Below are 11,951 nucleotides of genomic sequence, written 5' to 3' on the forward strand. Positions count from 1 at the left end.
TATCCATTAATCCATTAATTATGATCCATTTGTAATTTCTGTGTTGAGCGAGTGAAACATTAAAAGCTGAATCAAGGCTGAAATACTAATAATAGCCATCTTTACTTAAAAAAAAAATCACAATAAGTCATTATGTAACGTCATTATAGTCATCATATAAGGTAATGGGTATAGTGTTGTCTGTTGTCTTGTGTGTTTCTGTTTGTTCATAAAGAATTAATAAATAGATAAATGGTAATAGGCTATGTGTGTTATATTAAAATTAGGTAATATCCAATTCTAAAAAATAAAAAATAAAAAAAAAAGAGAGAGAGAGAGAGAAATTGCTGAGGCATAATCACACCATAGGACTTCCACAGACCTGGTGCCATTTAAAAGTGCCCCAACAACCCCCTCTTTAGCAACCCACTCAGCTACTGGACTGACCGAGGTACAAAGTTTGGAGTTTTTGGACCGGGCTGCTGATTGTCTTTTACAGTAACAAACTTTACATAGATAGCCTTTTATTTAACATTTTATATATGCACATACTTTAGAAATGTGCATTGTTCTAGAGATTTAATTAATTTAGTGCCAGACCCCACCTAACCCTAACACTTGTCATACATTTGCCCTATGTGACATCTTCGTGATATTACTGTACAGTGGGTACAGAAAGTATTCAGACCCCCTTAAATGTTTTCACTCTTTGTTATATTGCAGCCATTTGCTAAAATCATTTAAGTTCATTTTTTTCCTCATTAATGTATACACAGCACCCCATATTGACAGAAACACAAAATTGTTGAAATCTTTGTAGAATTATTAAAAAAGAAAAACTGAAATATCACACAACCATAAGTATTCAGACCCTTTGTATAGTATTTAGTAGAAGCCCCTTTTGAGCTAATACAGCCATGAACGTTGCTGAACAGCCGTTTTCAGGTCTCTCCAGAGATGCTCAATTGGGTTTAAGTCAGGCCTCTGGCTGGACCATTCAAGAACAGTCATGGAGTTGTCCTGAAGCCACTCCTTTATTTTAGTTGTGTGCTTAGGATCATTGTCTTGTTGGAAGGTGAACCTTCAGCCCAGTCTGAGGTCCTGAGCACTCTGGAGAAGGTTTTCATCCAGGATATCCCTGTACTTAGCCGCATTCATCTTTCCTTCGATTGCAACCATTTGTCCTGTCCCTCCAGCTGAAAAACACCCCACAGCATGATGCTGCCACCAGGCTTCACTGTTGGGACTGTATTGGACAGGTGATGAGCAGTGCCTGGTTTTCTCCACACATACCTCGTAGAATTAAAGCCAAAAAGTTCTATCTTTCTCACATCAGACCAGAGAATCTTATTGCTCACAGCCTTGGAGTCCTTCAGGTGTTTTTTTTAGCAAACTCCATGCAGGCTTTCATGTGTTTTGCACTGAGGAGAGGCTTCCGTCGGGCCACTCTGCCATAAAGCCCCGACTGGTGGAGAGCTGCAGTGATGTTTGACTTTCAAGAACTTTCTCCCATCTCCTGACTGCATCCCTGGAGCTCAGCCACAGTGACCTTTGAGTTCTTCTTTACCTCTCTCACCAGTTTAGCCAGACGGTCAGCTCTTGGAAGGGTTCTGGTCATCCCAAACATCTTCCATTTAAGGATTATGGAGGCCAGTGTGCTCTTAGGAACCTTAAGTGCAGAAGTATTTTTATTTATTTTTTTTTGTAACCTTGGCCAGATCTGTGCCTTGCCACAATTCTGTCTCTGAGCTCTTCAGACAGTTCCTTTGACCTCATGATTCTCATTTGCTCTGTCACTGTGAGCTGTAAGGTCTTATATAGACAGGTGCGTGGCCTTCATAATGTGTGTACATTAATGAGGAATAAAATGAAGTTAAATGGTTTTAGCAAATGACTGCAATATAACAAAGAGTTACAAATTTAAGGAGGTCTGAGTACTTTCTGTACCCACTCTATATAACTTTACCACCCTGATGGGTCTGGGTTTTGTGGCATGTGTGAGTGAAACTGAACAGATTAGGGCTTAAATTTAAATCAGAGATTTAAAGGAGGTTGATTCTTATCCACTAAACACAGTGTAACAGTAGACTGGATGTTTTCTCCTCACTCCCACCAGAGAATTGAAAGACAAAACTATATTATTATCACTGTGTGTAGACTGTCCTCACATGCGTAGTCTTCTGGAACATTTTGCAGCATGTATAAGGTTCCATGAGAACTAGGATTATTACCCCCTGTGTGTTAACCTGACCCTCCACAAAGGATTTCTGCTTTTGTTGTTTAAAGTCTATAGAAAATACAAAAACAAACCTACTGGGGGAGGGATAGATACATCTGGATAGAAACAATAAAATGCAAATGTAATAACATTTTGATGGTATATTTAATGACATGTTATTGTTTACAAAATAAATAACAAATAAACAAATATTTATTTCATTCACCTGGGACACAAAATGAATAACTCATCTTTTCTTTTGTCCCTTTGCTGTGATAAGCTCTATTGTTTAGGTTAAGTAACCCGCTCAGGGTGTGGTCACTGAAAGGTTTAAATAAAGAGGTGCTCGGACTCCAAATCAGAAGAAGGAGAGGAATCCAAACAAAAAACATAATGTGAGTATTTAACACTTTTACTTTTTAAAGAAACTCTAAATAGAAAATGACTTAAAATAGTTAAATGATTCTTTTTTAGGATCTACCTTACAGCACTTGTTGGCTTTTTGTTGGCTCAGACAGCTGAAGCTGTTGTGGGGTATGTTCATGTACCACCTTCAGACAAAAAAATGTCTGAAGGTGGTTTATAGATAAAAATGTATCTATAAATTATAGCGTTAAAAAAAAAAAAAGTTATAACAATTATAAATAACAGAGTTTTCATGTCTTTGCCCTCAGGAGCTCAGAGGGGTCTGTCTGTAATGAGACACCACAATGTCTCCTGTTCAACACAGTCTGTAAAAGCCAAAACTTTGAGGTGAGTGTGCCACATGTTCCGACATTTACTCAGAACTAGAGCTGCAACTAAAAAAAGTTGACTAGTCGGCCTTTTTTTTTTTACTTACTTTTAATTGTTACAGCCCTATTTCTAAACAACCACATGAACTAATTGAGATTAGGCAAATCTAGGAGCGACACACTGGAGCTCAACAGTGACCGCCCACCCTTCAGTCTAGCTCACTTAGGGCTAATCAGCTCTGTGGTAACTACTGAACACAACACCTATAATTTTATTTAAAAAAACAAACAAACGATGTAGCAGAATCTGTAACTGACTTTCATTTCCATGACTTAATAGACCAGCATATATAATGAATTTATTCAAGGCATAAAAGTGATAAGGTTTTTGAGTATAAAAGACTACATTTGAATAAAATAATGTTACTTCAAAAATTATAACAATTATATCGTGACATTTCTGACATTTTTTTAAATTGATTTATTTATTTCGAGCACATGTATCGGGTTCACTTAAAGCACATTTCACAAATTAATCCTTATATAAGCTCAAAAAGGAGTGGGAAGAAGAAAACGTATTAAATCCCACCTCTGACATCTCTACTGCCTTCTTCTGTCAGATCCGTCATTATGATCCTGTGAAATGGGTGTGCACATCCTTCAGCGCCCCCACTTGGATGCTTGGAGTAGGACCTGCATTTTGGCGTATGAAAAATTACCTAGATGGCAAGTAACCCAGCAAATTAAACTGTGACCACCATTAGAAACAAGAAGCATTCTTTATATTTGATGCCTGTATTTTCTAATTCATGAGCTATACATTTGATATTTGTGTTGTTTGTAATTGTCACTCAGATAATCAGATCTCCATGAGTGCAGCTCCTGTCTTTATTGATATGCCAGCTGACGATCCTCCACAGAAAGAGAGCTCCCAGTCTTCTTGGCTTGATAAACTCAAGAACCTTTCAAAGTTGTTTCCCAAAATGCATGAGTACACAATCTGCTTTCTGCTCCCAATGGAGAATCAGAGCAACCCTCCGCAGCCTACTAATCCCAAGGTAACAATAAAATCATACACATCACTCATTTAATATAAGCAATAAGACTGTTTCAGACCTGGACAAACTGTATTGATCCACAAACAAAATTACTATAGATGGGTCATTGGTTCCAGTATCGCAGGGTCTTTTTGAACAAACAAAGCTCTAAAAATAACTATAAATTGGAATCAAAAAGCAATTAGACTAATAATGTCTGCATATTTACACAATCATGCAATAAAGTATTTTAAATCCCAGATAAATACATGTTATTATTTTTCCAAAAGCAGCACTTTATTTTAAGTGAATTCAACTATAACATAAATTTGTGGCCATTGCAAAAAGATTGTGTCAGACCATCCCTAGAAATGACTTTGTTACAGTAGCACGTTTACAATACAGTAATGTGGTAATGATTGAGAAGATTATTATTATCGACAAATCCAAAACTTATCCTTTAATACATGGTGCAGGTGAAGATCGTGGAGACTGGGGACAGATACATGTACGTCAGGCCCTACAATGACTGGGTGAAAGGGGACGCTGCTCAAGCTCAAGTGCTATTCAACAGTATCAATATAACCAGCTATGAAAAGAACCACTATGCCGTAGGATACAACAGGTGAGACATATATACTCTTATATTATATCATTTTATATGTATTAGTAAAGTGTAAATGGCCCTACTCATGTGTGTATAATTATTCCACAGTCCAATGAACCCCAATCCATATTCAGAAGTGTGGGTTTTGGTTGATGGTGAGCCACGCTGTTGAAGCAAGTGAAGATAAACAATGCTAAGCTAAGACAAGCTATACTACACAATATGCCTCAACATATACCTACTGAATGAATATAAAAGTAGGTATTTGGAAAAAGAGGTTCATTTATTCATTCATTGCATGTCACAAACATGGCGTGCTGTTTGATCACTGTTTAAAATGACACTGCTGTTTTATTTAGGCTTATCATATGTATAGTTGATAATGATATGTCTATAACTATGCATCTATGATAACTTCAATAAAGGCTGTGTTTGTGAATTACCTCTAATCTGTCTGATTTTGCTGATGAGTTAAAAGTGAAGTTGTTTTTTTTTTATAAAGGTAGGTTGATTGAGCACCAATTCTCATTTACAGTGACAAACTGGTCAAGATGCAGCAGCACAAGGAGTGCACAAATAGTAACGCAGTGAATACAACACTTAATAAAAATACAAATAAAACATCAAATCGTTCACACATTACACTATTTACAACATAATACTCATCTGCAACTGGGCCCAAGATTTCTTAACCACTAAGTCCCAAACTTCCTCGCCCTATGGGTGAGCCCCTTCTGTATACACTGACTGCTGACAGGATTACACTGCCCGCCACAAATCCAGTGCAGATAACACAGCTGTCACAGGGAGTGAGTTTGGGACAATGTATTATTTCTCTTTAATAATTTCCATACATTTTGTAAACCCATTTGCAGTAAATAGCTATTTATATAAATTTCTTCTAAAAATGTAAATACTAAGCCATGCATTAGTTCAACTGAACTAATAAATAGTATGCTAAATAATATGCCTGTGTCATCTCTCACTAAATATTATTTAAAATTTTACATTTCCAGACCATGTCCACAGGGGGGCGACACATGCCAATTTAGCTAAAAGGAAGGTGAACGTTCAGCTTGAAACTTTTTAAAGTCAGTATGCATGTACTGCATTTATACTATTATTAAATGATATAGCATATATGGAGAGTTCAATGGGGTCTGCTAAGGGAGAGTTTCAGAGACTAGTAGACTAGATTTGATTAAAATTAAGCTTAATTTTACCCCTGGGTCTTGGTGCTGAACCTGATGAAAGTTTGTGATTTGTCTTTTTGTTAAATTATCTATATATGTAATTATTAGAAATATGTAGTACCAGTTAAATGCAGAACAGTTGCAAAAAGTGTTTACATTTGAATCTGTCATATTCTGGAAAGTTGTGTATTATTGTTATTTGAAATCAAATGCATTTATTTACAATATGAGAACTGTGCAACTTTCTCTGAGGAATATTGGTTGGACTACCTCACACTCAGTTTGTGATTTATATGTTGATAAACAGTAAACCTCCTGAACCCGGGTGGAGCCTCAATTGTTACAATAACACCCAGAACACAACGCAGAGTGGTATCAAAAGGAGTGGACCGGTTATATTTTCACCTCTGTCCTGAGAGTGCAGTGTAACACTATGTAAAGCCACTTTTCTGCACAGCCTGATGCTTCAGTTTAAATCAGCAGATACAGGAGCACTGTTGAATTGGTGTCATCAGTTGGGTAACAGTTGCCGGGACACTCCTGTTACACACCATTATAATCTCTCAGATTTATAATGAGGTCTTTACACAATTTGTGAAACATGATCTTCCACAGGGGACTTTCTGCTCCTTTTGTCAAAGGATCAAGGTTTGAAGGGGTGCACATCTTAATTTCAGAAAATGTTGAAATAGAGAGACTCACAAAGTATTTTTGTATTTGGCTAAAATTAAATGCTCTGAGAAAGGTTAAAACTAAATGAAAAACTGTGCACTACTCATCAAGCATTTTAATACTGACTCTATACTTTTATTGTTCAATTCTACAAAATATAAAAACAAATCTACAACTGACGGAAAGCATCAGGTTATAAACTATAAATTCTAATTAAGTCCAATTAAGTTTAATTTAAATAAACTTCATTTCAAAGATAAACACAAAATTACATCATTTCATTCACCTGGGACTAATTATGTGGCAGTCACATCCAAAATGAATACCTTGTCTTTCCTTTTGTTCAGTTGCTTTCATAAACTCTATTATTTTGGGTTTTGAGAAACCTGCTCAGGGTGTGGTCATTGAAAGGTTTAAATAAAGAGGTGCTCGGACCCCAAATCAGAAGAAGGAGAGGAAGCTCGGATGAGTTGCCCTTCTGTAATAAGACACTAGAATGTCTCCTGTTTGATTTGTCAAAATAAGACAGAACTATGAGGTGAGTCTACAACATGATTTCTATCTAAATCAACCTGTTTTAGTCCTGTCACGTGTCAACACTACACTCCTGAACATATGGTGACATCTTTATTGTAAAATTAATCCTTCATAATTTTGTCAGATTCGCCGCTATGACCCTGTGAAATGGGTATCCGTTTCCTGCCGCTCTACACCAGCCTTCTGGTGGAGTGGACAAATATCTGCATTTTGGGATCTGAAAGGATACCTAGATGGTAAGTAGACCAATACATTTAACTGTTCGAAACTGAGCCCTAGTTTAATGTATGTTTTTCTGTGCATTAATTTGTGACTCAGATAATGAGATACTGATTGTGACATACTGATACTCCTGTTATTGTGAAAATTCCACAAGACATGTTCACCACGGGCGAATACATAATGAGTTTTTTACTGCCAAGTGTGCATCAGAGCAACCCTCCCCAGCCTACAAATAGTAGAGTAATGAGAAAAGCATACATTTCACATGCTCTTTCAATTCAGTACATTAAGAGTCCATCCTAAATGAAGTGACACCTAAATCGTTGTTACAGGTGAAGATTGTGGAAACTGGAGACATGTATGTGTAGGTCAGGGGTTCTATGGCCTGGGTGAACGAAGACGACACTCAAGCTAAACTGTTGTTCAAGAGTATCAACATGTCCAGCACTGAAAAGCCTCACTATGTTGTTGGATACAATGGGTGAGATTATAACATTACATAATATTATTGTCTATATCACTCAAGTGTCCACATAATTACTCATGTGTCTCATGTCTCGTGCAGACCCACGTACCACAATCCATATTCAGAAGTGTGGATTGTAGCGGATGGAGTGCCACAGTGCTGAAGCAAGTGAAGACTATCAGCTTGTCTCAGATAATGAGAGAAATAGCTCAAGAAATCTTCAGTTAAAATCTTAGAAAATGTATTCAATGTTATTACCTGTTTTTGAAGTTGAAATTAATGGATTATTCTATACACTGTAAATATAATCATTGTTTTTAAACCAAAAAACACACTCTTTATTTGTATCTGATATGTATGACTGATAACTTTAATGAAGAACTGTCTGATTTTGAAAAATAAACCAAAAATTTAAAAAAAAATGATGCTAATAATAAAGTTTACTTTATTGTAAAAGGCCCATTCAAAACAACAATTGTAGTTGAACACAATAAGATCGACCCACCCACGTAAACTACAGATGATATTTGTCTCAAAAAATGAAGACTTTACCATATTATACTTGAAATAAGCACTGATTTTCTGGTTTAATTAAAAGTAACGTTGGCGGCCAGTGTCTGGCAGTCAAACAGTGTTAAACAAGTCTCTAACATGCATTATTAAGATGTGTTAAAGCCACACATTTATTTTCTAAAGAAGAAAAGTATCAATAATATCTATATTATAACTCCACTACCACTGGGTAGAAAATGTGCAAGGTGCAGCCATACAGTTCAGTCACAGTGCTTTTCCAGTGGTCATTAAAACGTAATTGTCAATAATGCTTCTTTGTTTTATCTGTGTCATATGGCCTTGAAGGGTGGACCTGCCATAGTCTAGGCTTTCTCTGGTCTATACTCTATTCAGGGCCTTTTCTCCAAATAATTACAACATACACAACTTGTTTTAAAACACTATATCTAAATTTACATAACAATAACTATGTTCGATATCATTATGTTTCATAAAGTTATGCATTCACATATTTATTACAATGGGCATGATTTTTTTCTTTCTATAGACTCTTATCTTATCAGCTGTGCAGCACAATGCTTCCATGATAGTTTCATTCTGCCTCTAGACACTGGGCAATAGGCTGTCCCACTGGAGGACAGAGGAGTGCCAGTCAGGAGAGGTTTATGAGCCCCAGAATGGAGCGAAGTCCACTCTACTGTCTCACACAATAAGCTTCGGCTCAGCTGGGCCCTTTGGCCTTCCGGCTGGCCTCGGCACGGTGTCTGGTCTACGGTCTCCACAATGAGGACCAGGCCTGTGTGACTGTGGAGCTCCAGCCAGAATGGACCCACCGGGTTTCCCCCCACACCACAGGGCCCCCCGGGCAGGATCGTCTGTAGCCCACATGGAGGAGAGGGTACAGGCAGAAGCAGCACCCACATGTGAGTACATGACAAAAGGCATAATGTGACATTTAACAAGTCTATATGATCTGAGCACTTTACATCAATCACTGTAAACTTTTAATGAATTTCTATTTCAAACATACTTATATTTTTAAAGATCAAAGCAACTGTGGTGCAAATTATGTAAGAATCCTATCTACCATTACATCACATTGTGATAAGACACTGAGACATGTAATCTACAAAATCAATCAGTAATACAAACTTGCAAATCAGTCCATCATTATCATAAATACTTTCATTGTTTAACTGTATGTATGCACTTGAAACATGCTTATTTTAAAATTTTGTTTCTGTGTACAGCCCCAGAGTTAAACACAGAGACTGACACCAAACCTGAATCACAGGAGAGCTGTCCAGTTTGTGGAGACAAAGTGTCTGGTTATCACTATGGCCTCCTCACCTGTGAGAGCTGCAAGGTAACCTCAAAGTACACTATATACATCCTGTTTCTCAACGTACAATGTAGTTTAGATTTTTATTTTCTCACCTTTTCTCTCTCTCTAGGGTTTTTTCAAGCGGTCAGTGCAAAACAACAAACACTACACCTGTACAGAACAACAGAATTGCCCTATGAACCTCACTCAGAGGAAGCGCTGTCCTTACTGCCGCTTCCAGAAGTGTTTAGCAGTGGGCATGAAGAAAGAAGGTACCACTCTACACTACGCAATCTGATGCAATCTGCTACTATGGTGTCTTACTTCACTGAAATGCAAGCACTCATGTTGTGATCTATAATAAGTAGTATTCTTCTGTGTCAACAGCTGTACGAGCTGACCGTATGAGAGGTGGAAGAAATAGATTTGGCCCTTTATATCGTCGGGACAGGCAGATAAAACAGCAAAGGTCTTATCAACAGACAAATGCCGCCCCCTACCGGATTAAAATGGAAAGTGCAATACCACACCAATCTGTGACTTCAAATGACCTTTACCCTGCTGATTGGAGCTTAAATACGACATTGTCTTCAAGTACTTTTCAACAATGTCACATGTACCACACAGATATGTCTCATCCAGAAGCATCCGCTCACTGGGACTGTAGTATGAACCCCGATAGAGGGATCACTTCTTCATCACTGCACTACCCCAACAGGCTTCCTCAAACCTTAGTGGCATGCACCCAGGAAAAATCTCTTACATCTTTTGATTACCATACAGCTTCTACCAGCCATCCATTGGACAAACCGACTAGCGAATCTTACACACCAAGAAATGCTCTAACGGTATCTTCAAATGTAAACACAGACCCCAGTTTGGACCACACGTCACCCCTAGCCCAAGGCCCTTCCTACAGCTCACTTCCATCCAACTTTTTAGATTCACTTCTTGAGTCAGAACAAGATGAAAATCAGTTATGTGCAAAAGTCCTTTCCAGTCTGCAGCGAGAACAAGCCAACCGAGGCCAGCACGATCGCCTAAACACATTCAGCATCATGTGCAAAATGGCTGACCAGACACTTTTTGGGCTTGTTGAGTGGGCCAGAAATAGTGCACTTTTTAAGGAGCTCAAGGTAAAAAGGAAAATAATAATACTACTTTCAATAATTATGTACATTAATATTTGTGCATGTATAAACCTACCAGATGTGGTAGAAGTGGGTAAAAGACATATGTACCTGTCATAGGTAGAAGACCAAATGCAGCTGCTGCAGAACTGCTGGAGTGAACTGCTGGTGTTGGACCATCTCTGCAGACAGGTGACCTATGGGAAAGAGGGCTGTATATATCTGGTCACAGGACAACAGGTAGTAAATCATTTCTTTAAGAACCTAGTTTTAATAATAATCTGCTCCTCATCCATCACCTTTTGTCATTGAAGCGCAGATTGAGGTCTCCACCATCATCTCACAGGCTGGAGCGACACTGAGCAGCCTCGTGTCCAGAGCGCAGGACCTGGTGACCAAGTTAAAAGAGCTAAAGTTTGACAGAAAAGAGTTTGTCTGCCTCAAGTACCTAGTATTATTTAATCCCGGTAAGTTTCCAGGCCAACGTAAAAATAGAAATAACAATAAGACATTGATTTCAGGAGATTTATGCTTTTTATCAATGTGCGTTTAAAAAGTAAAACGCATAAGAAACGCGCTATTTCAGTCAGATGACCGTTCCTCCTCTAATAAACGCTATTTTGAGGACCATTTACCCATGTTTTTACCTTTAAAAATGTGTTTATGTATTCTTATTTTACCACTTAATTTGCATCCTAGCCTTCCTTGACTTTTAAGATATTAGTCAAGACAGTACTTGGATAGAAACTCCTTCATTGATTTCCTTACTTTTCAAACAGCCTTGATTTTGTAGTATGTAGAGGTACAATAGTGTTGACTTTCCCGTGTCCAGATGTGAAGTCCGTGGTGAGCCGCAGACAGGTGGAGCAGACGCAGGAGCGCGTGAACAGGGCGCTGATGGAGCACACCCAACAGTCACATCCGGGACATGCAGATAAGTTTGGGCAGCTTCTGCTCCGCCTGCCCGAAGTGCGCAGCATCAGTTTACAAGTGGAGGAGTATTTGTACCAGCGACACCTACTGGGAGACCTGCCCTGCAACTCACTGCTCACCGAGATGCTGCACACTAAACACAACTGAGCCTCCATGAAATTATTCATTTGAGACTAAAGAAAATGGAAATGTGATGTCAGACTGGATGAAGTAAATATTGTATAATGGCCATTGTAATTTTGTAATAATAATAAAAAAGGTTCATGGCCATATATAGAAAGTACCCCACGTTTATGAGGTTTTCATGAAGATGGAAGTTTTCATTTTGCTCTGTAACAAAAATAAAACAAAACAAGATATGGAAAAACAAGAAATAAAGACATGAT

General features: G+C 38.0%; 2 protein-coding genes across 2 annotated transcripts; both read left to right on the top strand.

The window, feature by feature from the left end:
- Positions 1–2,511: 2,511 nt before the first annotated feature.
- Positions 2,512–4,747, top strand: soul5 (heme-binding protein soul5). The gene is made up of 7 exons (XM_055223935.1): positions 2,512–2,592; positions 2,672–2,731; positions 2,872–2,950; positions 3,552–3,657; positions 3,787–3,989; positions 4,445–4,593; positions 4,684–4,747. Coding segments are annotated over exons 1-7 (663 nt in total). The 5' UTR covers positions 2,512–2,590.
- A 4,140-nt stretch (positions 4,748–8,887) lies between these two features.
- On the top strand, positions 8,888–11,940 carry nr5a5 (nuclear receptor subfamily 5, group A, member 5). Its single transcript, XM_033970535.2, has 7 exons — positions 8,888–9,101; positions 9,429–9,544; positions 9,633–9,774; positions 9,890–10,638; positions 10,753–10,872; positions 10,952–11,099; positions 11,465–11,940. The coding sequence occupies exons 1-7, from the start codon at positions 9,002–9,004 to the stop codon at positions 11,710–11,712; spliced, it is 1,623 nt and encodes a 540-aa protein (XP_033826426.1). The 5' UTR covers positions 8,888–9,001; the 3' UTR covers positions 11,713–11,940.
- The last annotated feature ends 11 nt before the right edge of the window (positions 11,941–11,951 follow it).

Source organism: Periophthalmus magnuspinnatus, chromosome 8 (genome assembly GCF_009829125.3).
Source record: "Periophthalmus magnuspinnatus isolate fPerMag1 chromosome 8, fPerMag1.2.pri, whole genome shotgun sequence".
Taxonomy (NCBI): Eukaryota; Metazoa; Chordata; class Actinopteri; order Gobiiformes; family Gobiidae; genus Periophthalmus; species Periophthalmus magnuspinnatus.

What these genes read in the sequence shown, in the direction of transcription:
- nr5a5 (XM_033970535.2), top strand. Translation starts at nt 9,002, where the DNA reads ATGGACCCACCGGGTTTCCCCCCACACCACAGGGCCCCCCGGGCAGGA. An exon ending in AGTGGGCATGAAGAAAGAAG is followed by an intron (nt 9,775 to 9,889) that starts GTACCACTCTAC and finishes CTGTGTCAACAG; the next exon opens with CTGTACGAGCTGACCGTATG. An exon ending in CCTAGTATTATTTAATCCCG is followed by an intron (nt 11,100 to 11,464) that starts GTAAGTTTCCAG and finishes TCCCGTGTCCAG; the next exon opens with ATGTGAAGTCCGTGGTGAGC.
- soul5 (XM_055223935.1), top strand. An exon ending in GTAAAAGCCAAAACTTTGAG is followed by an intron (nt 2,951 to 3,551) that starts GTGAGTGTGCCA and finishes TTCTTCTGTCAG; the next exon opens with ATCCGTCATTATGATCCTGT. An exon ending in TATGCCGTAGGATACAACAG is followed by an intron (nt 4,594 to 4,683) that starts GTGAGACATATA and finishes ATTATTCCACAG; the next exon opens with TCCAATGAACCCCAATCCAT.